Here is a 27,797-nt window from a genome sequence, read left to right on the forward strand (position 1 = left end):
CCCTTAATTCTCTCTCTGTCTCTCTGTCTGTCTCTCTCTCCCTCCTTCTCTTTCTAGAGCTCGGCTCCAACCCCCTGAAGAGTGCAGGGGTTGAGGCTGGGGCGTTCGGGGCCCTGAAGAAGGTCTCATACATCCGCATTGCAGACACCAACCTGACAGAGATCCCCAAAGGTACTGCCCTCTCTGGTCACCCCATCACAAATCATCCTTCCTTCCAGTCCCTTGAAGGGATCATAGGAAATCTAACACAAGGCTAGGTATGAGATCCATTACATAGCTTTCACCTATCCAGCCATGTCAGATCATTTCACTGGGAGGATCCAACTAAAGAATATGGAAAATAACATGTCACTTCAATAAAGGATGGCTGTAAGGATTTTGACCACACTACAACAACAAAAGATGTATTCAACATACTGTAGAATTCTAAGGCAACCAGCTGCAATGGGATTGTGAAAATGTTTGCTGAGCATACTCACAACAATAGTTGGTGTGTGAACATTTTGTTGAGCAAACTCACAACAATAGTTGGTGTGTGAACATTTTGCTGAGCATACTCACAACAATAGTTGGTGTGTGAACATTTTGCTGAGCATACTCACAACAATAGTTGGTGTGTGAACATTTTGTTGAGCATACTCACAACAATAGTTGGTGTGTGAACATTTTGTTGAGCAAACTCACAACAATAGTTGGTGTGTGAACATTTTGTTGAGCATACTCACAACAATAGTTGGTGTGTGAACATTTTGTTGAGCAAACTCACAACAATAGTTGGTGTGTGAACATTTTGTTGAGCAAACTCACAACAATAGTTGGTGTGTGAACATTTTGTTGAGCATACTCACAACAATAGTTGGTGTGTGAACATTTTGTTGAGCAAACTCACAACAATAGTTGGTGTGTGAACATTTTGTTGAGCATACTCACAACAATAGTTGGTGTGTGAACATTTTGTTGAGCAAACTCACAACAATAGTTGGTGTGTGAACATTTTGTTGAGCAAACTCACAACAATAGTTGGTGTGTGAACATTTTGTTGAGCATACTCACAACAATAGTTGGTGTGTGAACATTTTGTTGAGCATACTCACAATTGCAACTTGATGCCTTTCAATTGTACGTTGAATCAACATCTTTTTTTTTTTTTACAGTGCAGGGCCTGAATCTCTATTTTCAACCAGGACTGGTTTGAATACTTCACAGCTCAATAGCTCCAGCTAAAACAAAGGAATTCAAGTTAACAGCGAGGATCTCTTACTCAATCGACCACAGCCAAAATCATCAATCATCTAGCACTGCAAGAATGCACATTTGGATTCATAGGCTCCACTGAACAATGGTTACAGTGTGGAACCAAGACAGGAAAACTAAAACAGCATATTAATTCAAAGGCGTGTAAGATGAATGTTATCTGGTCTATTGTGGGAATCTGGCAACCAGTTCAGATGGAATAGTACTCAGAGAGAGATCCTCTAATCGAATGCTTTAATAGGAATAGAAGGGATGAAGGATAGGCCTCTGGATGTTAGAGGCTGCGTCTGAGTTTGCATCCTATTCACTATAGTGCACTATTACCTAGTCAAAAGTAGTGCACTAGGGATTAGGGTGCCATTTCAGATGCATTAGACTTAGTATGGATTCAGAGTCCTACTGGCATACTGTACGTAGACATTAACCACTTACCTTCCCCTCACCATTACTGCTGTGGTTTCCCCGGTTGTTTGTCCTCTCGTCACTGTCTCTCTCCTGTGGGTTGCCAGGTCTGCCCTCCTCCCTCTCCGAGCTCCACCTGGACAGCAACAAGATCACCAAGGTGCAGGCTGACAACCTGAAGGGCCTCAAGAACCTGGCTAAGTAAAGATGTTTCAACACTTCTACTCAATGTTTCAAAAACATTTTTTTTTTTTCAAAAATGCTCTTGACGAGGACAAAGCATGCTTACAGTATTCTTCTTCACTGGATTTGATGAGTGGGTCAACACTCATAAGTAGTCCTGTAGTGGGATATTGGGTCATCTCTAGACAACAGTGCCCCGCACACACACACACACGCACACACGCACGCACGCACGCACACACACACACACACACACACACACACACACGTATGTATTTCAAACCTCAGCAACAATCCTGGGTTAGTTCAGTTATATAAGGAGTATTTGAATTGATGCGGTGCTCTTGGCATTAATGCCACTAGTGTTTTTTGTACCACATCGTCTCATTCACTGGAGCAGCATGTCCAAAACTCCCAGTCTGCCCTGTACTCTGCTGCTAGTACTGTCTCTCTCTGTGTATCTCTCTGTGTCTCTCTCTCTGTGTGTCTCTCTGTGTCTCTCTCTGTGTGTCCCTCTGTGTCTCTCTCTGTGTCTCTCGCTGTGTCTCTCGCTGTGTCTCTCTCTGTGTCTCTCTCTGTGTCTCTCTCTGTGTCTCTCTCTGTATGTCTCTCTCTGTGTCTCTCTCTGTATGTCTCTCTCTGTGTCTCTCTCTGTGTCTCTCTCTGTATGTCTCTCTCTGTGTATCTCTCTGTGTATCTCTCTGTGTCTCTCTCTGTGTGTCTCTCTGTGTCTCTCTGTCTCTCTCTCTGTCTCTCTCTGTGTCTCTCTCAGTGTCTCTCTCTGTGTCTCTCTCTGTGTTTCTCTCTGTGTCACTCCCTGTGTGTCTCTCTGTCTCTATCTCTCTCTCTCTCTCTCTCTCTCTCTGTCTCTCTCTCTCTTTCTCTCTCTCTCTCTCTCTCTCTCTCTCTCTCTCTGCCTTCGTCACCACTCAGTAGTCCACTCTGCTCAACTCTGAGTGAGTTCTGCAATTAGAGTCCACTGCTGTATTTGTGGAAAGTAGCCAGGGCTTGAGAAAGAGCTATACATCATTACCAGATCTAAACCAACCAGACAGACTCACTCAGAGAACCCAACCTCTGGTTCTCTCTCACTCCTTGTGGCTGTGCCTGTCAGAGCTCTGTCACTCTCCGCTTCGAGGGTAGGAAAAGACTCATGCCAAAGTAGGGAGACTAAACAACAGAAAAATACTTTCAAGCAGTACAAGGCAGTTTATTTTGGAAGAGCTACAGGATTCACTGAAAATATTATTTTCTATTTTCCGGATTGGCAACACGTTCGCGAGCAAGTATTTCATTTTGTCTACGAAGTTGGTCCCTTGGCAAAAGTAGAGTCGCTTTCTCATTTGCTAGTCTACATTCTGCCCATGGTTTTCATTGGCAGAAAACCAGTTTGTGTCTTTCCCATTGGATGTTTTTTTTCTCTCATTTGTTTTTATACATTCTGTACGTTGGGACTTGTAGGGACAGCTCAGGGCTTCATGCCCTCTTTTATCGCTCTTCTTCTGTACCTCTGTCTCATTGGCTCTTTTACATACCATGCCTCTTTCCCATTGGCTCTGACACATTCTGTGTCTCTCCCCATTGGCTGGTTTGTCTCCTAGGCTGGGACTAAGCTACAATGAGATCAGCCAGGTGGAGAACGGTTCTCTGGCCATGGTTCCTCACCTCAGAGAGCTTCACCTGGACAACAATGCCCTGACCACCGTGCCTGCAGGCCTGCCTGACCACAAGTACATCCAGGTGGGTTCCACCGAACACACAGGTGTCCCGCCACACCTGGGAGAATGGGTAGAGGCTTCATGTCCATGAATGTTCCACCTCACACAGGGTTTTCTCAGGAGGGTGTAACCATTACAGATCAATCTCATGATAAATAAATATTAATAAGTTGATTAACACAGAAATGATTTTCTGCCATTCAACAAAAGGACTTGTGTTATCTTCAAACATGACCTTTCTATATATACAATGTTCATTTCCAGACATCCTTCCCTCTAACCACTCATTGTGGTTGATATGTTCCCAGGTGATCTACCTCCACAGCAACAAGATAGGGGTGGTGGGCACCCAGGACTTCTGCCCACCAGGCTACAATACCAAGAAGGCCATGTACTCTGGCATCAGCCTGTTCTCCAACCCCGTCCCTTACTGGGAGGTGCAGCCCATCACCTTCCGCTGTGTGTTCGACCGCTCTGCCATCCAGCTGGGCAACTACAGGAAGAAGTAGAGAAAAAGTAGACCACCCCCAGAGAGAAGGAGAGAGTGTGTGTGTGTGTGTGTGTGTGTGTGTGTGTGTGTGTGTGTGTGTGTGTGTGTGTGTGTGTGTGTGTGTGTGTGTGTGTGTGTGTGTGTGTGTGTGTGTGTGAACCGCAGCCCCCCATCTACCCCACAACACTGATCGGCAACTTTATCCCCATTTTAAAACCATAACGGACATCCAATACAGTTTTAACAGTTACAGTACATAATGTTTTCATGAGCAAAGACAGAACAGTTACAAAACTCAGTACCAAACCTTCCATAGATGGCTTATTAATAAGTCAAACCAGCTCTGTATGCAAACAGTTCATTTATTATAGTCCATGTGTCCTTTGTACACTTCATATTCTACAACAGTAATCACTGGCATTTTTCTGTAACAGGTCTTCCATACACAATAAACCGTCAACTCATGAAATACTGTAACACTACCTCATGGTAGTTATCTGTCAAAAAGCTCAACTTAAAGGGGATGTCACCCACTTTTCAACCTCATTTTCATTATCTCCATTACAATACCATTGTCTACATATGTGAAAAAGTCCCATTTCTATGTTTTGTAGAAAACAAATGTGAAGTTAAAAAGATATACCAAATGACATCATCAAGAAAATACCATCCCTCTGGCTAGAAACTCGTTGCAGGTTTTGAAAATCACTGTTTTTAAAAAAACTTTTACGCCTACCCTGTGATGTCACAGAGAAGCATTTTTTAAGGACCTTTCTTCTTATCTTTGTACCCACAGATCATAGACTAAACAACGTGTCGTTTTCACACATGTAGACACTGATATGGTGCTGGAGATAATGAATATGAGGTTGAAAAGGGGAGGAACTGCCCTTTAACAGAAGTCTGTGCAATGGTTTCGAAGTGTGTGCCCTCAGATTGCATGACTGAAATGTTATTTTGTGTGTGAAAGAAACTTTATGAAAGACAACAAAATATTTTCAACAACAAAAAATATCTATGACCACTTTGAAAAAATGTACACGTTTAACCCTTTAATACCTCACACATGTCAACTGGTTGAGATTGGCCGAAAAATCTGAATTTGACCGGTGTAGACATGTTGTGTGCAACAAGCCTTTACGTGCATAAATCTGTGACAATTACAGAAGGCAAGCTGACCTGCAGAGCGGGCAGCCAAGGGTTAACTCCTGTCTTAATATCATTAACACCAGCTAGGAGACTAGAATGTACTAGAGTATATTACCTGTGTAGTAGCTAGCGTTCAAAGTGTACCTTTACAATATGTCGTACTATTTGAAAGAATTCCCCATTTTCTTTCTTTCACATTGTAGTCGATTGCCATGTCTCCTGCTTGCTTCGCTGTTGAACTTTTGTTGTTTTTACGAAATGTTCCGACAGTTTAAAGATTTCTGATTCTCCGTAAAGCATTTATTTCGTCTTCTACACATTCCATTCCCCCATCTGTCATGTAACATCAGCTCATACAACCAAGATGAAAATAGCTCTTAAAGATGTAGAATAAACAATATATACGTTCCGAACCAGAAGCCATGCCCAAAGATCTATACGCATGCTTTTATTCTTTTGACTTGAAGCACGGTTGTGGGTTCTGGAATGCCATGTTAATGCCTGTTTTGTTTCTCTTCTTTTTTTCTCTGCCTTTCTTTTTTTCGTTTTTTTTTTAAAGTCTGACGAGAATTGGAGGCTTGCAGGCGGACTGTCATGCCTTCAGTGCCCATGTTAGTGTGAATGTTTGTATGTATAGACGCTGTATATAAATGCTGTATAAAAAAAACTCTCATTGCTTAAAAGCACAAGCACTTACAGTAGTTCAGACTTAATATATCAACAATAAAGATGTTCCTCTCTTTTTTTTCTGAGCGGGGGCTCCGCCTAAGGCGTCCTGAACCAAATAAAAATACCAATTAAAAAGCAGCATTTTTCTGGGGGTGTCGCCATCAGAGGTCATAACCCTTGGTATGTCCACGTTGTGTGTGTCGTTGTCATAGAGTTGGAAAGAGGGCCCACCTCCTATCTTTGACATTATTGCTTCTGTGACAGCAAAGGTTTTGTGGCAAGTGTGCCCTCTAACCAACTCTATGGTCGGTGTGTGGATGGCGCTACTTGCCCTGTCACTAGATGAAGCTGTAATATCTATGGAACAGTCAAACGGGTGTAGACTTCACAGTGATGGACAGAGTTTCCAGGTGAACAAGATCGTGAGGAGGAACAGGTGTGACACCGGAGAAAGCAGGTGTGAAAATATTCACACTGTAATATTCTACAGTCACACACCAAACACAGTTCTGGAGAGACTCTTAGAACTCTCTTAAAAGTTGAAAGGCCCTCATAACAAGCAAGCATAAGCGATTTCGTGAAAAATAACAACTATATCCATAAGGTGAAATATCAAGGCTTTAGGAGATTAATGGGCTATCAAGACTGACTTGAATGGTGTATTTATAAGGGACAATGTTTTCTGTAGTTGCCAGAACAATTGTTGTGCTGGCTCTCTGTTGAGAAGTTCAGGGAGGGGACTGGACATCTGAAAAAAAAACAGGATCCAAGGTAAACAGTAAGAGTGATGTAATGTAGATATACAGAATAATATTATATCAACAACAAGCTGAAGGCAACAGTAGTGTTAAAACTCACATTGCTTCAGTGAATATGAGCTACATTTATGGATTTTATATTAAATATCTAAATGTGACAACTAATCAAGTAAAATGTAAATTGCCTATGGTTGTGGTTGAATAGTCTTGGGTATCAAGATACATTGTAAATACTGTATATTGTTTAATAGCTGACAGATTTGATACGAGGCCAATGACACCCAGATAACTGTGGTAAAAAAAAGATTTATCCCCCAAAACATGTCTGCTCTATAGGGGATATCTTCAGTCTTTTTCATGAATCATACTCCCGCCACAGGCAGCATGCCCTGGACCTCGCAACAGGCAGCATGCCCTGGACCTCGCAACAGGCAGCATGCCCTGGACCTCGCAACAGGCAGCATGCCCTGGACCTCGCAACAGGCAGCATGCCCTGGACCTCGCAACAGGCAGCATGCCCTGGACCTCGCAACAGGCAGCATGCCCTGGACCTCGCAACAGGCAGCATGCCCTGGACCTCGCAACAGGCAGCATGCCCTGGACCTCGCAACAGGCAGCATGCCCTGGACCTCGCAACAGGCAGCATGCCCTGGACCTCGCAACAGGCAGCATGCCCTGGACCTCGCAACAGGCAGCATGCCCTGGACCTCGCAACAGGCAGCATGCCCTGGACCTCGCAACAGGCAGCATGCCCTGGACCTCGCAACAGGCAGCATGCCCTGAACCTCGCAACAGGCAGCATGCCCTGAACCTCGCAACAGGCAGCATGCCCTGGACCTCGCAACAGGCAGCATGCCCTGGACCTCGCAACAGGCAGCATGCCCTGGACCTCGCAACAGGCAGCATGCCCTGGACCTCGCAACAGGCAGCATGCCCTGGACCTCGCAACAGGCAGCATGCCCTGGACCTCGCAACAGGCAGCATGCCCTGGACCTCGCAACAGGCAGCATGCCCTGGACCTCGCAACAGGCAGCATGCCCTGGACCTCGCAACAGGCAGCATGCCCTGGACCTCGCAACAGGCAGCATGCCCTGGACCTCGCAACAGGCAGCATGCCCTGAACCTCGCAACAGGCAGCATGCCCTGAACCTCGCAACAGGCAGCATGCCCTGGACCTCGCAACAGGCAGCATGCCCTGGACCTCGCAACAGGCAGCATGCCCTGGACCTCGCAACAGGCAGCATGCCCTGGACCTCGCAACAGGCAGCATGCCCTGGACCTCGCAACAGGCAGCATGCCCTGGACCTCGCAACAGGCAGCATGCCCTGGACCTCGCAACAGGCAGCATGCCCTGGACCTCGCAACAGGCAGCATGCCCTGGACCTCGCAACAGGCAGCATGCCCTGGACCTCGCAACAGGCAGCATGCCCTGGACCTCGCAACAGGCAGCATGCCCTGGACCTCGCAACAGGCAGCATGCCCTGGACCTCGCAACAGGCAGCATGCCCTGGACCTCGCAACAGGCAGCATGCCCTGGACCTCGCAACAGGCAGCATGCCCTGGACCTCGCAACAGGCAGCATGCCCTGGACCTCGCAACAGGCAGCATGCCCTGGACCTCGCAACAGGCAGCATGCCCTGGACCTCGCAACAGGCAGCATGCCCTGGACCTCGCAACAGGCAGCATGCCCTGGACCTCGCAACAGGCAGCATGCCCTGGACCTCGCAACAGGCAGCATGCCCTGGACCTCGCAACAGGCAGCATGCCCTGGACTACTGGAAGGTTGTGTTAACAACAAAGATATACACTTTAAAACAAGTTTGTTCCCTTGACTCGTTAAAAAAATATAGTATATTATATTTATATTATATATTATATTTTTTAGATACAGTATATTTACTGTAATAGTAATGATATCATTCATGGTGTAAGATATGTCTGTAAAGCCTCCATGATTCCTTCCAGATTTGGGTCACTTACACACACTGAGATACCAGACAATACACATATTGCATATTGACAGGGAGATATTTATACAGCAGTGTTTCCCAAACCTGTCTCCCAACTGGTCAACTTATTTTCAAACCTAGATTAAAATCAGGTGCGCTCAGCCTGGCCTCAGAGCCATACGAAACATACTGTAATGAAACAGCAGCGACCTTTGAGCCCGAGGTCCGGCGCGCTATCGACTGTGCCGCAAAAGCATGCTCATGTGGCAGGGTCGATTTCCTCGCTTAAAAACCCAGGGTCGATACAATACTATACATATAGGCGAGTTGGTTGTTTAGCAACCGATTTCCTCGCTTACAAACCCAGGGTCGATACAATACTATACATATAGGCGAGTTGGTTGTTTAGCAACAAAACCAACGCGTGCGCAACTATGGGGCAAAAATAGATTGTTGACAACATGTCAATTATATTTAGTCTCCAAATGTTTATTGAAAAAGTAAATTTGCACAATGAGTAAATTTGCACAAGTAAATTTGCACAATGAGCACTTGTTGTCTCTTAAATACGTTGTTACAGTTGTTGGTTAGCTAGCTAGTGAATTTTAACCATATTAGCATTGACATGAAATCAGTCAAAACACCTCAAAACAAGACGTGGTGTCAAGAACAAGATTAAAGTAGGTGAAACGAGCCACCTATGATTCCCCACATGGCAGCTTGTCATTTTTGCTAGCTTTCTGATCGTTCAGAATCATAACAAAGCACGACTTCCGACCACTTCGATGTGCGTGCATCATTTTCGTGACATTGTCAGCCAACACGTCTATTTCTGAGCACCTCTAAGACATATGATATGTACTAATGGTCTAGTTACTTCAGACAGAAAGTATGGAGGTTGGTCGGGGAGGAAGGGTGTGCTTAAACCATCTAGCAGAAGGTTGAATGTTCAAGTCACGTCGGGGACAACTGTAGCATTTTAGCAGGATTGGGTATGTTACTTTCTAAATGTAATCCGTTAGTTACTAGTTACCAGTCCAAAATTGTGAATAGTAATGTAACTTTTGGATTACCCAAACTCAGTCAAATAATCTGACTGTTACTTTTAGATTACAGTTTCTTTTGGATTACTTTCCCCTTAAGAAGCATTAGAAGAAGACAAAAGGGATCCATCAAATGCATTTGGTGTGTCATCATAGTAGTCTCTGACCTTCAAAGTATCTGGAATCCTATTATTGATTAGAATATTTTTGCTGGTAACGTAACTGATTACAGTTTGTTTGTAATCAAATGGCATGTAACTGACTACGTAATCAGTTACTCCCAAACGTTGCATTTTAGTTGAACCCTTCCCTTAACCCTTATTCTAACCTTAACCCAATTCACCTCACCTGGAATATATCAGATAGTATTCTGGTGATATGTACCTCTTGTCACAGTGGGGCCTGTTATTTCATGTGAAATACACAGTAATACTAAATGCTCTACAGAATGCTTTTCTCTAACAGAAGAAAAGGTTGGTGCCAAATAAGCCTATTCTACCAGAACACAAATTGCACTGTCCATCATTTCTAGAGAGATTTATGATTTGAATGACTTGCTGTATGATCAAACAAGGTCTTCAATTAAATAACTGTCCATAACATAAGGATTACCAGAGAGCTATTTGACAGGGCTGGAGCCCCAACCAGTAAGGTGATTGGTGGACGTTATAAGGAAGGTGAAGCATGTAGATCCATGACAGGAATGCATCAGTGTTGGAGCCTCTGGCAGTGGCACACACACATCTGTTAGTCACACTGCAGCGTCATGGGTCTCCTGCCCCTCTCTGTCGCCCCCATGTGGTGGGTATTGTCTTCTCTCCATCGCTCTCTCTGTCGACCCCCTCTTGCACACACACACACACTCTCTCTCAGTGTATGTGTGTGTGTGTGTGTGTGTGTGTGTGTGTGTGTGTGTGTGTGTGTGTGTGTGTGTGTGTGTGTGTGTGTGTGTGTGTGTGTGTGTGTGTGTGTGATAGAGAGTGTATGCGTGAGAGAGAGTGAGTGTGTGTGCATGTGGGTGTATACATAATGCACACACGGGTTGGCAGGTACATGCATGTGTGTGTTATGGCTTGCATCATGTGCATATGTGTGTGTGTGTGTGTGAGAGACAGGCAGGAGAAGGTGCATGCATGACAGTATGAATGTCTCTATCCATGTGTCAGAGTGAAACCATGTCAGAGTGAGACAACAGTATGTGTGAGTGAGACTACAGTATGTGTGAGTGAGACTACAGTAGGTGTGAGTGAGACTACAGTATGTGTGAGTGAGACTACAGTATGTGTGAGTGAGACTACAGTAGGTGTGAGTGAGACTACAGTATGTGTGAGTGAGACTACAGTATGTGTGAGTGAGACTACAGTAGGTGTGAGTGAGACTACAGTATGTGTGAGTGAGACTACAGTAGGTGTGAGTGAGACTACAGTATGTGTGAGTGAGACTACAGTAGGTGTGAGTGAGACTACAGTATGTGTGAGTGAGACTACAGTACGTGTGAGTGAGACTACAGTATGTGTGAGTGAGACTAGAGTAGGCGTGAGTGAGACTAGAGTAGGTGTGAGTGAGACTACCGTATGTGTGTGAGTGAGATATGCCTTTCTGCCCTTGAGCAAAGCAGTAACCAGCAACAACAACTCCTCCCCGGCAACAACGTGGATTAAGGCACCCCCCCCTGCACCTCCCTGATTCAGAGGGGTTGGGTTAAATGCAGAAGACACATATTGGTTGAATGCGTTCAGTTGATTCCAGCACTCAATATTCATTAGCCTGTACAAACATCATAGGTTTAAATGGATTTGTGAATGTACTGTAGCTCTTATTAGAGTAGGGTTCAATCCAACCCTATCTTTGACTCTATGGTATAATATATATATATATATATATATACTGTATATATATAGCATAGCTGTGTAAAATATATACAGTATATTCATGCTTATTACCCACCTGTGCTGGGCCAATCAAACAAAAAAACATCACTCTGCAAATGGAGGGTGACATTATTGTCAAGCAAAAGAGCCCAGATCTGTGCAAAAAATACCATTAAACAATCTCTGCATCATGATTATTTAAAGTAAGTCAACTGCATGTGATGCATTTGCGAGTAGCAGTTTTTGGAACACACACTGAATTATGTGCCTTCCTGTCTATTTGAAATGTTAGCCATCAAACAGGCAGTGTCAATACAGGGCTAAAATCGAATCACACTACACCGGCTCGGACGCTTGACAGATGTGGCAGGGTTTGCAAACTATCACGGATTACAAAAGGGAAACCCAGCCGTGGGATGCCCAGCGACGCGATCCTACCAGAAGAGCTAAATGTCTTCAATGCTCGCAAGCAACACTGAACCATGCATATGAGAGCACCAGTTGTTCCGGAAGACTGTGTGATCTTGCTCTTAATAGCCAATGTGAGTAAGACCTTTAAACAGGTTAACATTCACAAAGCCACAGGGCCAGATGGAATACCAGGATGCATACTCAGAGCATGCTTGCAAGTGTCTTCACTGACATTTTACATTTTCAAGTTTTAATGTCATGTGCACAAGTACAGTGAAATGCTTTTCTTGCAAGCTCTAAACCCAACAATCCAGTAAAAATAACAAAAAATACGAAATCATCTATCCTTGACCCGGTCTGTAATACCAACTTGTTTCAAGCTGACTACCACAGACCACTATAGGCCCCGTGCCCAAGACCGCCAAAGTAACCTGCCTAAATTACTATCGCCCCGTGGTTCTCACATCTATAGCTTTGAAAGGCTGGTCATGGCTCACATCAACACCATCACCCCAGACACCCTGGACCCACTCCATACCGCCCCAACAGATCCACAGATGACGCAATCTTTATTGCACTCCACACTGCCCTCACCCACCTGGACAAAAGGAATATATTTTAAGAATTATGTTCATTGTTCAGCTCAGCATTCAACACCATAGTCCCCTCCAAGCTCATCACCAAGCTCAGGACAATGGGGTTGAACACCTCCCTCTGCAACTGGATCCTGGACTTCAAATATGCCTACCGGTAGCCAGTGATATAATGTTCCAAAAAATAGGTGGGTTAACTCTGATTGCCGGTAATGGTGAAAAAAGTAACTCTCCCCATGCTTTCAGTGTCTTTTGTTTTTGGTGGGTAAACAGCATTTACCCTCCACTGGGCTTACACCCCTGCCGGTAGCCTACCCTCTCAGCCAAGGCCATTTTAAACACAGGAACACACGCAGAATAGCTAGTCTACATTGAATATAATACATGAGTTCAATTAAATCATGTTTTACACCCTAGTTCATGAGTTGTCCATATTTAATGAGTTAAATGCTTGGAGTTTTCACAGATCGTGTGACATAAAACACAACCTTTCTTTCTTTACATTAATGCCATTTATGACAGTGTTACTTGTCATTACTATCAGGAATCAAGGTAAGACACAAAATCAAATCAAATCAAATTGTATTTGTCACATACACATGGTTAGCAGATGTTAATGCGAGTGTAGCGAAATGCTTGTGCTTCTAGTTCCGACAATGCAGTAATAACCAACAAGTAATCTAGCTAACAATTCCAAAACTACTACCTTATAGACACAAGTGTAAGGGGATAAAGAATATGTACATCAAGATATATGAATGAGTGATGGTACAGAGCGGCATAGGCAAGATACAGTAGATGGTATTGAGTGCAGTATATACATATGAGATGAGTATGTAAACAAAGTGGCATAGTTAAAGTGGCTAGTGATACATGTATTACATAAAGATGCAGTAGATGATATAGAGTACAGTATATACATATACATATGAGATGAATAATGCAGGGTATGTAAACATTATATTAGGTAGCATTGTTTAAAGTGGCTAGTGATATATTTTACATCATTTCCCATCAATTCCCATTATTAAAGTGGCTGGAGTTGAGTCAGTGTGTTGGCAGCAGCCACTCAATGTTAGTGGAGGCTGTTTAACAGTCTGATGGCCTTGAGATAGAAGCTGTTTTTCAGTCTCTCGGTCCCAGCTTTGATGCACCTGTACTGACCTCGCCTTCTGGATGATAGCGGGGTGAACAGGCAGTGGCTCGGGTGGTTGTGCAGACTGTGTGACGGCAGGCAGGTATCGGGTCAGGACAGGCAAGGGTCAAAAACCAGGAGGACGAGAGAAAAAGAAGCTGGGAAAAGACAGGACATGACAGGACGACCGCTGGTAAGCTTGACAGACAAGACCAACTGGCAACAGACAAACACAAAACACAGTTATAAGTACACAGGGGATAATGGGGAAGATGGGCGACACCTGGAGGGGGGTGGAGACAACCACAAAGACAGGTGAAACAGATCAGGGCGTGACAATTACTAAGCGTTTACCAATTGAATTAGAAAATGTAACTTAAACCCTGTACGAATCATGGATCTTGGAGATCTCGTAAAATGCACTGTAAGTCTAACTATGCTTACGTAACATTTAATGATTTTTCTCTGTGGAAACAGTTCTCATGGGCACACGAATCCACAATAATGTCAGACTATGCCATTGCAAAATGTAATGCTTCTAACCCAAAGAGTCAACCATAGGCCTACTGTCATTAACATATACTTGTTGGATGGATTGGATGTGCATTGGTGTCTAGGTGTAGGATAGTTGTCTAGCGGTATTGTCGATCATCATCAGCTGATCCAGGAAAGAAAACAAATGTTGATAGAAAGTAATAAAGCTGTATAAATGGTCTGGTACTTCTGTCCCCGGACGGCACAGAGAAGAACAGTACCCACGCGCATCTGAAAAACAAAACAATGAGCGCTCTAAACAACTAACTGACAAAAACAAACAATGATAAATCAACAGATTAAACTAATGCACTGGAATAAAGGATATTTTTAATCAGGGACGCATGGCAAATAAATGGCGAAAATGAGGAAGTACAAAGGAAAATCTATGCATAAACAATACTGCCACATATAAATAAATGGTTTAAACCATGACAGAGAGGTAGGGGTGTTTGAGTTGAAGATTTTCATATTTACCACTAAATTATTTAGAGAACCCCCACCAAAGTTCAAATTTTGTTGCATTTAGGGGAGCTAACATCTCATTCAGGGGAGCTGAGCCCCCCCTTGTCCCCCATAATTCACACGTTACTGGTACTCTCTGTATATAGCCATGTATTTTTACTAGTTGTTGTTGTTCATTATTTACTGTATTTATTCCCTGTTACTATTTTATCACATTTATCTTTATCTTTAACTCTGCATTTCATGTTAGTCGACACCTGAAGCTTGACAAATAAAATGTGATTTTGATTTGAAATCCTAGAAACCAAATGCTCTGTGCGCGTGTGTCTGTGTTTGTGCGGATACTCAAGTGTGTGTGTTGTATAAATGGGCTTAACCAGCTTAGTCTATCTTACATTAAGTGGATCTATTGGTTGCCCTTTTAATGCTTCGGTCAGCTCTGGTCAATGGTCCTGCTGCACATGTAATACCTCATGCAGTGTGTGAGTGCCAGGATTGGCTGATCTGGCCAGGGATGAGCCAGTCTGTTATAAGACAAATTAAACACAGAGTGCGAACAAAAAGTGTGTGTGTGTGTGTGTGTGTGTATGTGTGCGTGCGTGCGTGCGTGCGCGTGGGCCTGCATGACATCCCATTTTCTCCCTGTAGACATAAGGGGTGTGTATACAGTTTGGGATGGCTCAAGAGGCGTGTGTGTGTGTGTTTGTGTCATCCAATGATAGCTCAGAGTATGGTTTAGCATGAGATCGTTATTAAAATCAGAACCTGGTTAACAAGCTGTTGGTTTCCCAGGAACGTACCAGTGTATTTCCTATAGTTGACGTATCATTTTGTGTGTGTGTCTGTGTGTGTCTGTGTGTGTCTGTGCGCGTGTGCGAGAGTGTGTGTCTGTGTGCATGTGCGAGAGTGTGCGTGTGTGCGAGAGTGTGCGTGTGTGCGAGAGTGTGCGTGTGTGCGAGAGTGTGCGTGTGTGCGAGAGTGTGCGCGTGTGCGTGTGTGCTACATTCACATATGAAAGTGTTAAATCTGGAACGTCTGGAAAATTTGAACATTCCAATAGAAAGAACAGAATGGAGTTTGTTATTTCTGGATTGGCTGTATAAAGTTGTGATGCATTGTTTAACTGAGCTGACATTATGTTCTGTATACATGTTAAAATGGTTAATGAAACCATATGCTGTACCTAATGGCTAGACATCAATAAACCTACAGAAATAGAGGGATTTAGCTCATTAGCTAAATAAGATGGCATAATACCAAATGGTATAAATACCTATTTCATTGTGTTGGAGCAGAGTTTTGCAGTCCATCTAAATGTATAGATGTAATTCAGGAGTTGCTGAGAAAGCAAAAAGATACTTCCAATTTTTCCATCAATGAAACAGCCATCGTTTGACTTGTTTACATATATTGTAATAGTTAATTGGGAAGAACTGTGGGTTACTGGTTTGGGAAGAAAATGGGACTGGAGACAGAGGTTGTATTCTGTACCGAAACAGCTTTTGATGACATAACGTTCCAGTGCCATCCGTTAGAGACTTAGAACGTGGCCAGTATTAACACCAGAAAAGGAAAAACAATGTTACTGGAATATAAATGGGGAAAATAGTCCTGAGAGCCAAGACCCATCATTTTCAAACCATTGGCTCAGTTCTGAGACGTGGAGAGGATGTGAGAGCATCAGGGTTGACGTCATCAAAGCGAACAGAGGAAGCAAGGTGACTGGGAAGAATATCTGTTTTCCAAACTTTTGAGTGTTTGAATAGGGATGGGAATCTTTCCAAAGGAAAGTGCAGCAATAACAGGACTGAAACGTCAACACATCATCTTCAAGACATAAACACTCTGTACAGGGTGATGATGACGTGGTAAACCAACCCACAAGGACAGGACTGGACAATGGAAAGCGCTAAGAAACATTCCACTGGGCAAAAATGTCAATATCAATGTTGGTTCAACGTCATTTCATTGAAATTACCTGGAAACAACGTTGATTCAACCAGTGGGATTACATTGTTTTCTGGGGGATTCAAAACAGTATATATTTCCACCTTTTGTCAATGTTTTGCCCTTTGAGAGAGGATTGAAACAATAAATTGGCTTGTACAACGCCAGAATGTTGTCAGCTAAGGGAACGTATTTGGATAAACGTAACACATTTAACCAGTCAGCCCCAAAGTAGATCAGTATATCTAATGACTGTGTTAACTGATCGTTAACAGGTAATACATTCTTGACCCCTAATTAATCATTCTAATAGCTTAGTGAGAATAAACAGCACCACCTCTTTAGGGGGTCTGTCTCCGGTTACTAAACTTGCAGTAGCAAGATGCAGAGAGGAGGTGGTAGAGGTGACCGTCTAATTGAGAGACCAGATCGACATGCAAAAGTCATGTGTAAAGGCCACCACTAGTGCAGGGTGGAGGACATGAATTCAGATGTCTGAACTGGTATTCATGTCTACTACAGAATGTGTCAGAGTTAGAATCAAAGCTGCCAAAATGGATGCCCATTCCAAAATAAACCTGCATTACGTAGACCTGCAACAGGCGTGCATTCAATGAGTAATTAGCTCTCCATTGGTTTAATAATAACTGTCCAGCTAACCGTGTAACTTTCCCTTCCTTCTAAGCTCAGCACACCCCAAGTCCACTACAGTATCATCAAATCAAATCAAATTGTATTGATCACATACACATGGTTAGCAGATGTTAATGCGAGTGTAGCGAAATGATTGTGCTTCTAGTTCCGACAGTGCAGTAATATCTATCAAGTAATCTAACAAATTCACAATGACTACCTTAAACAAACAAATGTAAAGAGATGGAATAAGAATATGTACATATAAATATATGGATGAGCGATGGCCGTACGGCATAGGCAGGATGCAATAGATGGTATAAAATACACTATATACATATGAGATGAGTAACGTAGGATATGTAAAGATTATTAAAGTGGCATTACTTAAAGTGGTCTATTAAAGTGGTCAGTGATTTGAGTCTGTATGTTGGCAGCAGCCTCTCTATGTTAGTGATGGCTTTTTAACAGTCTGATGGCCTTGAGATAGAAGCTGTTTTCAGTCTGGAGGGCAGGTAGCTTGCCCCTGGTGATGCATTGTGCAGACCACACTACCCTCTGGAGAGCCTTGCGGTTGAGGGCGGTGCAGTTGTCGTACCAGGCGGTGATACAGCCCAACAGGATGCTCTCGATTGTGTATCTGTAAAAGTTGGTGAGGAATTTAGATGACAGGCCAAATTTCTTCAGCCTCCTGAGGTTGAAGAGGCACTGTTGCACATTCTTCACCACGCTGTCTGTGTGGGTGGACCAATTCAGTTTGTCTTTGACGGAACTTAAAACTTTCCACCTTCTCCACTACTGTCCAGTCGATGTGGATAGGGGGGTGCTCCCTCTGCTGTTTCCTGAAGTCCACGATCATCTCCTTTGTTTTGTTGACGTTGAGTGAGAGGTTATTTTCCTGACACCACCCTCTGAGGGCCCTCACCTCACTACCACTGTATTGTCGTCTGCAAACTTGATGATTGAGTTGGAGGCGTGCATGGCCATACAGTCATGGGTGAACAGGGAGTACAGGAGAGGACTGAGAACGCACCCTTGTAGGGCCCCAGTGTTGAGGATCAGCGGAGTGGAGATGTTGTTTCAGACCTTCACCACCTGGGGGCGGCCCGTCAGAAAGTCCAGTAGGACGAATGTTCATTGTCAAATTAATAATAGGTTTTTCTAGCCATAAACTTCCCAGTCGGCCACAGTGGTTTTGTTTCCAAGAAAACCATGTTGTGAGTAATAAGAATGTTCATTGTTAAATGAATCATGGGTTTTTGCAGCAATAGGCTACACAGCTGGTTCCTTTGGAAACACTCGAAAAAGAAGTACACACATACAACGAGAGCAGATACAAATTAATTGCTTTATCTAATTATGACAAATGTTAAGAATAGTTTGAGCAATGTAATAAAGTAATGACTATTCAAATAAGTTACCTTACGTTAAGTTGACTGACAATTTGTTAGCTACGCTGTCCTTACGAACCACATAGCATTTCATTACAGCAGTATGTACCGGTATGTCAAACTTGCCAGTATATTAACTATAGGCTATCTAACTTCCCAGCGTTTATTGACTTGATTATTCCAGTCATTCTTAGCTTTGCTAAATGGTATAGTCGTTGTGCGTTCTCAATGGATGTTCGTGTGCTTTCGTAAATTCGGTCTGGCTATCTACTCCGATTTCAGAGCACTCTCTTGAGTGTACCAGATTGCAGAGTAATGAATTTACGAGCACTCAACACCCATTGAAAATGGCCGGTGTCAACTAAACGTAAGCAAAAAAATAATAATTAAATTGTTGCCAGAGAGCGAACCGCTCTGAATTTACAAACGGACAATCTGACAACGCTCTGAATTTACAAGCTCACTCTGGCACTCCACATTGAATTTAAGAATACACCCGAAGTTGCAAAATGTCTAACTAGTCATTTGTTATGCTAACTAGCTAGCAAGAGGTTGCATAGCAACAGCATCAACTTCCGGTAGACAGGCGAAGAGCTAGTACGCTCAAATGAAAGCATACTGTTCATTTATAGTATACTAAAATGAACTAATAGTATATAGTGTGTAGTATATACTCATGAAGTTTGTAGTATACAGTATGTTAGTATGGGTATTCGAACACAGCTATGGTTTCCACTAGTAACCACAGCCACAAAGTCAAAATTGGCTATATCGTATAAATATTTGAAAATAAAAATGACTTATTTGGTCTTAATTTAAGGTTAGGGTTAGGCATAAGGTTATCAGTGTGGTTAAGGTTAGGTTTAAAATCACATTTGAATAAGATATTTCTTAGAAATGGGTGGGGTTTATGACTTTGTGTCTGTGGTAACTAGTGGCGACTGAAAGACGTGTGTGGAGACACATGGGACTGTGACCAATTGAATCCAGACGACAGACCTGCAGTGATGCAAGAGTTGAACATAAACAAAGAAAGGTGAAATTGGGAAACCATTACAATTTCAGTCTTCTTCAGCAATTTCAACAAAATCTTCTAGAAGAGCCATTGTCTTGAAACGTGTACTGTAGATACAGTGCAGTCTGCAGACGGATAGTTGGATATGGAAGGAGATGAAGAGCACTTTGAAGTGTGTGAAGATAAATGGAGGGAGGAGGAGAAGGAGGGGGTCTGACGGCACTTGAGTGATTTACAGTGGGGACCAGAGGAGGTTGGCGGGAGGAGCTATAGGAGGACTGGCTCATCGTGATGGCTGGAATGGAATGAATTGAACAGAGTCAAACATGTGGTTTCCATATATTTGATGTGTTTGATACGGGTTCAATGAGGCCGTCCTCCCATATCTTCTCCCACCAGCCTCCTCTGCTGGGGACATATGGAATTCATTGGACTCACATCTGCCTCACCTTACTTTCCTCTATTATGGTACCATATGTTTACCATGAAGAAGCAGATGAGGTTAGGGTTTAGGGGCTAGGCACTCTCCACGGGCTCGGAAGAAAGCGGATGTTTACGGTTTTCAGGATTACGGTATTTTCAACCTAACTTCCGTTTCCCCTGAAAAACGGATGTGGGGACTCGGGAGTCTTCTTACACCTGCTATGTTAGGTTAAGGGCTAGGGGTCAGTTTGGGATTCAGCATAGGCTGTTTTATAATCCATTTCTGGTCCACTAAGACCTTGTCACTTTTTCCGAGACCCTATTTAAGGTTTCATGCTGCAGCATAACAATTGGCAGCTGGCTCTGGCTGCAGACAGAGTTTTTCCACACACCTTCTTTACCATTCCAGGAACCTTTCGTTTGAACTTGTATCCACTTCGCTTTTTTGTTAGTAGGGGAAAGGAAGAAAGGGAGGTGGTTGTTTGGTGGAAAGGGAGGAAAAATGACAGATATATATGATGCCATGTGTCCTTTGTGATACTTCGCATCCTCATTCACGCATGAGGCGGACCTCGCATCCCAGACTGCACTGGTGCACCTGTGACTGGTTAGGCAGAGCCCGTAATGCTCAGATTCCATGCCTTAAAAACTCATGTCGATGTCATCGTCTTTATATACTACAGTGTGACTCCAGTTTGGGCAGCTGCCTTCTGTCAATCCGGGAGCACAGTCATCTGAAGAACCAGAAGCTTTCCCACCCCTTTCCCTCGCTCTCTCTTTCTCTCACTCTCTTTATCTCCCCCTCCCTCTCCCCTTCTCCCTCGTTCTCCTCCCTCTCTCCAGAGACATCTGGCTTTTGAGCAACCACAGTCTTCTTACCTGCTGACCTTCTATCCCACACGCAGAGGGAGAGAGAGAGAGAGAGGAGAGAAAGGTAAGAGGAATGGGCTCTTGTCATTTCCTGAAGGATTCCTGCTCGGTTGTCCCTAGGTATTTGGTCTTTCCATGCTGGGATTGATAGCCATCCCAGTCCCAGCTAAACTTTGGGGGAGGATTGTGTGTGATACAGGGTTAACTAGTTGTCACTTGACAAGAGAAAGGAGTGGAGAGATTTTTGTACTTCGAAGTTATCTGATGCTTTTCATGTTGCGTTGGACAGTGTGTTGTTCTTATATTGCACCATGGCATGAATGCATTTATAACATGAATACACTGTATTGATGCACAGTATTGTTAGTCAAAGTCTTGTTAGTCAAAGGCATTAATGTGTTTGCATTTGCAGTACGGTATTATCATGTGATGACATATCATACTTTAAATCAACACATTGAGTTAAATCATCTTAAAAGTGTCAATATGTTGTGATGATGTTTATTTTGCCTTTATTTGTTGACATTATAAAGTGTGTGTTCACTGAAAAACCTGCATTGTTGGTTTATAGATAGTTTTTTACAGTAGGGATCTGCCTCTTTTTTAAAAGAGATTTGCAGTTCACTGGTATTACCAGATTGCTGCTTTTAGGGTGATTCATGAATAGTTTTGGTCAATTGAGCTTTTTCAATAGATGTTTTTTCTCTCTCAGGGAACCCAAGTGGCCTGAGATGAATGTTTCTAACTTGGAATCTGTAACAAGTCCATTCTTTACCAGTTTATGTCGTCTATCATGCAATCGAAATGTCATGTATTTAACTGTTCAAATAGAGTTTGTTCTCTGTAGATTTTAAAATCAAAGTACCACTCAGGATAATAGTCGGTAAGACTATGTATGAAATGTTTAAGATGTGGTAGACAAACTTTTGCTGACTTTCTCCCCATTTCACTTTACGTTTTTTTCTTTGTTTCCCTTTCTCCCTCTGTCTGTTTTCTTCTCCCCAGTACAGTTATGTTTCCCCTCCGTGTCCCCATCTTTGCCGTGCTGGTCAGCCTGACCGTGGGCCAGTACGATGACTACGACTACCAGCCGGCCTCCCAGTATGGCCCGTCCAGCGGCAACTGTGCCCAGGAATGCGAGTGCCCCATCAACTTCCCCACTGCCATGTACTGTGACTCCCGCAACCTTAAGTTTGTGCCCATTGTGCCCTCAGGCATCAAGTACCTGTACCTGCAGAACAACCTGATCGAGGAGATCAAGGCTGGGGTCTTCGACAATGTCACGGCTGAACTCCGTTGGCTGGTCCTGGACCATAACCAGATCACCAATGAGAAGGTGGCCAAGGGAACCATCGACAAGCTGACCGGACTTCATAAGATCTTGTTCAGCTTCAACAAACTGACGGAAGCTGTGATCCCTCCCTCCAAGTCCTTGGACGAGCTGAAGATGATGAACAACCAGCTGTCCAAGTTCCCTGCAGGGAGTCTGGCCGGCATGCAGAACCTGACCTCGGTCCACCTCCAGAACAACGAGCTGACCTCTAAAGCTCTTAACGGGGTCTTCAAGGGCCTCAACAAGCTGGTGGCCATAGACTTGACCCACAACAAGCTGAAGAAGCTGCCCTCAGGCATGCCCAGTTCGCTGGAGACCTTCTATGGCGATCACAATGACATCAGCAGCATTGCCGCCGGGGACCTCAAAGAGCTGCCCAAGCTGGCGTACCTGAGGTTGGCCTACAATCAGATGACGGATGCAGGGATTCCGGCGGGCGTGTTCAATGTGACAAGCCTGATCGAGCTGGATCTGTCCTACAACAAGCTGCAGTCCATCCCTGAGATCAACGAACAGCTGGAGCATCTCTATCTGCAGGCCAACGAAATCAACAGTGAGTGATTTGTGTTTCCTCTTTTTTTCATTCTCTTTTCTCTTCTCTCTTTCTCTTCTCTCCCTTCTCTCTATTTTCTTTTCTCTTTCAACATTCTCTTTCCGTTCTCTTTCTCTATTTCGACATTGCAATCACAAATAAATCTAAATCAGTCATATCCATCCTCAAGTCTTTACTGCCTCCCAGCAAGTGTCAGGCAATCAGAGTAGGATGTGTACATACAATAGGAAATGTTGAATCATGTCAGTTCACCAAAACCCTTCCCACCCTTCCAGAGTTCAACCTGGAGAATATTTGCAAGTTCTCTGGCCCTCTGAACTACTCCAGACTGAAGCACCTGCGTCTGGATGGGAACAACATTACACATGCCGACCTACCCCATGACTCCTCCAACTGCCTGCGCCAAGCCTCTGACATCATCTTCGACTAAGGACCCTCCCCTCATCCGCAAGACTCCCTCTGTGACCCTCCCCCGGCACCACGACCCACCCTAAACTAATCCTTCAAACCCCAATAGGCACAATGTGGTTATATTCCAATATCTACAATAGCATTCTACTCAGAGTATATGGCCAATATGTTTCTTTATTCTAAGTGGAATGCTAGTGTGGATAATGAACCCGAGCGACAGTGTTTGCAACAACCCTAAATACGTATCCTCCCCCTACCGGCGAAATCGAGGTCACCTCTGTCAACTCATCGGTAGTCCTTTCTGTAAACACAGACTATGAAATAACAAACCAACAAAGGTTAGAAACCCCGGAGAGACCTTTATTTTGCAGTGCATCATGGTATTCTCATGACAACTATAGAGTATATTGTCCGTAGCAAATGGCTGGCTCTGTACCAATAGTTTTGTCCAAATTTGCTGCAAATCAAACAATCGGCTGCAATATAATGTAATGGTGCCTCGTAAAAAGCACTTGAACTGTACTTGTCTGTACTTGTTTCAAACAATAGGTGCCTTTTCTTGTGAAAAAGAGACAATATAGGAACATAGGGATTCCTGAATGAAGTGCTTTTAATGAAAATGCAGCTCACACACTTCAAACATTCCAAAAGTAGTGGCACATGTTGTTTTCAGACAAGTACATTGAGGAATATGGGAATAAATCTCACTTGCAAATAAATGCATTGCCCATTCCTCTTTTGTATGTTTGTCATGATGTTTTTTTAAAGGTTTCTTGTATTTAGTCAGTACACTCCCAGAATCACATTGCTGTGCAAAAGACCTGCAGGTAAGGAATAAAAGTATCTAAGAGATCTGTGTTGTGTACTCTGGTGTAATGTCTACTGGGGAAACATTGAACAGTGGAACACTTTTGGAACCAAATTAAAACTCATATGTCATATGTCAAAAGCTGTGGCATATTCCCCACCTTTCTGTATGAACGTTGGGGGGAAAGTTATTAACCATCCTTATCGACAAGATTAAAAGGCTTGACACTGAATAGCTCTGCTGAAGTAATTTACTGTTTTTTTAATGAGTTATCATGTAGTTAAATAAGAGTCAATCGCCCGTTCATTGCAGATCACCGTTGTTATGCCGACATTTATACAACATTTGCATTGCTTGCATGCATCTCATGGTAACTCTGTATGATAATAAAAGCTAGCATTTTACATTTTTTGTCCATTCATGGTTACCTTGTTTGCCATGTGTGCTTTTGCCCGTATAGCTTTATCAGAATAACAACAGTTTGTTGTGACGCTAACTTTATCTTGCTCTGTTGTGGCAACGTTGGTGGAATGTCATGTGCTATTTGGGCAGAGTATATCCCGATTTATTTTCATTATGGCTTTTGACTCAGTAATCGCTGGTGAATTTACTGTGAGGACATAACATACATTTGAATAAACTACATTTCCAATACTCATGTGTGGTAAATGTTTGTTTTAAACCTATAATACTCAGTCGTAAATTCAGCAGAAGATTTTTTTAAATGACTACATGTACCATATACTGTTTCCTGCAGTATGACAACATACACAAAACACGTGACACAAGAAGAATGAAATCTCTCTAGTCTCTTACCCCTCAGGCCCTACACTGATACAATAATGTTGCTTCTTACTTTAAGCTTTCCTGAGTGGTTTGTGTTTTAGGGGTTAATGTGTTGTGTTTGGGCCTGCACCAGGATGGTTGGCAACTCTCTTCCTGCAGGAAATGGGTCTTCTCCCAGTGTCATGCTGTGTCTCTGCACATGAATATCAAGTGGAAAATTCTGATCTGTTCCATATTCTCCTTGGATGTGTGGGTGGGTGGGTGGGTGGTTGGGATGGTTTGGTGGGTTTGGTGGAAGGGAGGGTGGATGTAGTGCCAGTGCAGGCATGTAGGTATGTAGATCCTATGGTCCTGGAGGGCTGCAGGGGTTGCAGGGTTTGACTGGGGCCCAGAGCTGATGGCTCAGTTGAGGTAGCTGTAACTATCCACACGGTTAGCTTTGATGTAATGATGTGTGGTAAACAGGTTTTTGGTGTTCCTTACATGGTGATTTGACAGAAGGATGCCTGTTACTTAATCAACAGTAAGTAACGCCAAACAGGTCAAGCAGCCACTTGGGTGATGTTTGGCGGCCATTTTGTGCCAGAACACTCAATGCTTTGGGAGTCATTTGTGCAGTGTGCACCACCTCCAACACAGGATCATAACTAAAGTATGGCCCAGTGGTGATTTTCCATCAGAACGACATAAACACGTAAGCCAGTGCCTACGTGTTCCAACAGGTCTACACGTAGGCACGGGTTGTTTTTGCAGATGGTTTTGCAGATGTTGACAACCTCTCTGAAGTGTCCAGGGTGGGTGGGACTGGGGGAGTCCATTTGGGATAAGGAGAGGGGATTTCAGGGAAGAGCTGATGGATGAGCAGAACCAGTGGACTAATGCGTTTCTCACATTGTACCAATCTGTAATCCCATACACTCCTCATCTTTTTCAAAGACCAGACATGGAAAATTCCTGGCGCAGACAGTCCACAGACAAATACACTGTCCAGAGTGAGGAACGTTGGACTAATTTGGTGAAGCAATTCTTCCAGTTTAAATGCCGAGGCTGAGAAATCACGAAAGTGCCGGTGTTTGAGGGAGGGATACTTTAAAACATTTACTCCCTCACGTGGAGATATGCATCTGTTGGTTTTCTTGTGTAGTTTTATACTGAAGACATTTCTGTTTTAATGTTTAGTAGGAGTGAACTGTTAGCATGCTGGCTATGTAAAGTCGTATTTGGGATGGGATCTGTGCTGGGATCAGTGGTGTCGGCTAACTCGTGCATGCCCAATTAGAGCAGACACTTTCTACAGGCTCCAGGTCAACTAATTAGCTAAACGTCTTTAGTGAGTATCACTGAACGGGTTGCCAGACGTTAAATTTTTCCAGCCTGTTACTCGTAATAAGATCCCGCAGTTATAGTCCATCACACCTTGCAATTGCTCCTCTTGCACAAATAATATCGTTGAGAGGGGTATATTATATTTGACACAGTGGTTTTCTTTCACTCTAAGCTGAGTGCTATTCTGCCGGTGCTTCTATATGTCTAGTCACTCTAGAATATTCCTGGATATTCTTTGACCTAAACAAGAGACCTACCTCAAATTAAATTTTAACCAATTGAAGCATGAGCGGCAGGATTTATAAAACCCCTAAATGACCTAGATGACATGTATCATATTAGTCTTTACAATATTGCTCACATCTTACTGTGTTTTTGCACAACCATTCTTACTGATCCCAAATCCAATATAATTTCCTCCTCTTCCTCCTCGCCATTCCTCCGCCGGAGAATAGCTTGGAGCTCTTGCTGCCATGTCTAGACAATAAAGCCCTTCATAAAGTCATGGCCCGCACTTCCTCTTCCCTGCATTTGGAAATGTTTCATGAAAGTTTAATCAGCTGCCTGGCCAGGACGTTCGGCTCAAAGGCCCATCCTAGTCACCTTATCCAGCTGTTCTCACTATGCGCTTTCCTCTGTTAAATGTTTTTGTCTCCCCTCTCTCCCTCCCTCCTTTCTCTATTTTCTCTGTCTGAATAGTAAATTCCTGGGATCATCAACTAGATTCAACCCTAGGATGATTTTTTTCTTGAGCGGATGGTCATGATTACTAATCATTTGCAGACTGCAAATTGATTGCAAGAAGCCCAAACAGATATAATATTTGACTAAAACAAAATCATTTAAAATATTGCTTACATTTGTATACAATCCGTACTATGCATGAGAATACTTGGGAAGAGATTTCCTAGTGTTTTTATATTCTTATATCCAACAATGAAAATCATTTTTGCTCAGAAAACTTTGGGGCAAGTTTTCTCCCTACTCTCTTTCCCATATCCTTTATTCTCTTGCCCCTCTCTATTCTCCATCTCCCCATTTCGTTCTCCCTCCAGGATCCAGATGTCCCCGCTCTGCTCCTGTCCTCCCTGGGCCTGCCCTGTTTATCACACACAGAGAGAGAGAGAGAGAGAGAGAGAGAGAGAGAGAGAGAGAGAGAGAGAGAGAGAGAGAGAAAGAGAGAGAGAGAAAGAGAGAGAGAGAGAACGGAATACATAAACAGAGGCCCTGAAGGGATGAAGGGAGAGTAGCGAGAGAGGTAGAGTGCTGCAGTGTTAACCCTGTCAATGTTCTTTGTGTGTGTGCATGTTGCTCTGTTTGTGTCACTAAGTACCTGTGGGTGTTAGTACTCAGTAGCCTTACATTCTTGGTTATCAAGGTGCCTGAATGATTCCCTAAGCTCCACTCAGTCCTGGACTGACACTATGATAAACATAACCTATGAAGAGGTCATGTGCATTGCTATGGCGAGAATGATTGGGTACAAGTCGACGTTCCAGCTAGGGCCGGGACAATACCAGTATCACCATCATTTTTTCCATTATAAAAATTAAAACACAAAGCAGAACAAACTATTTGGTCCTTTAAAAACCTGCTGTGCTGGTGAAAAGTAGCCAATGAACACTTCCGAAAGGACAATCCCCACAAACCCATACCCCCACCCTTACCCGCACACAC

General features: G+C 43.5%; 2 protein-coding genes across 3 annotated transcripts in view; both read left to right on the forward strand.

Annotated features, from left to right (window-relative positions):
- LOC100301653 (decorin) overlaps positions 1-6,000 on the forward strand; it is a 28,880-nt gene extending 22,880 nt beyond the window's left edge. The window contains exons 5-8 of one of the 2 annotated variants that reach the window (XM_036956482.2): positions 58-171; positions 1,764-1,857; positions 3,441-3,579; positions 3,866-6,000. In XM_036956482.2, coding sequence (XP_036812377.1) covers positions 58-171; positions 1,764-1,857; positions 3,441-3,579; positions 3,866-4,066 — 548 coding nt within the window. In that variant the 3' untranslated portion in view covers positions 4,067-6,000. The remainder of the gene's footprint in view (positions 1-57; positions 172-1,763; positions 1,858-3,440; positions 3,580-3,865) is intronic. The other variant, NM_001160486.1, reaches the window with a different exon arrangement.
- Positions 6,001-21,914: 15,914 nt separating this feature from the next.
- LOC110499892 (lumican) lies at positions 21,915-24,662 on the forward strand. Its single transcript, XM_021576949.3, has 2 exons — positions 21,915-22,789; positions 23,065-24,662. Exons 1-2 carry the CDS (start codon positions 21,916-21,918, stop codon positions 23,217-23,219), a joined length of 1,029 nt encoding a protein of 342 aa, XP_021432624.2. The 5' UTR covers position 21,915; the 3' UTR covers positions 23,220-24,662.
- The last annotated feature ends 3,135 nt before the right edge of the window (positions 24,663-27,797 follow it).

This window comes from Oncorhynchus mykiss, chromosome 21, assembly GCF_057628025.1.
Source record: "Oncorhynchus mykiss isolate SJ-2025 chromosome 21, ASM5762802v1, whole genome shotgun sequence".
NCBI lineage: Eukaryota > Metazoa > Chordata > Actinopteri > Salmoniformes > Salmonidae > Oncorhynchus > Oncorhynchus mykiss.

What these genes read in the sequence shown, in the direction of transcription:
- LOC110499892 (XM_021576949.3), top strand. Translation starts at nt 21,916, where the DNA reads ATGTTTCCCCTCCGTGTCCCCATCTTTGCCGTGCTGGTCAGCCTGACC. An exon ending in GCAGGCCAACGAAATCAACA is followed by an intron (nt 22,790 to 23,064) that starts GTGAGTGATTTG and finishes CCACCCTTCCAG; the next exon opens with AGTTCAACCTGGAGAATATT.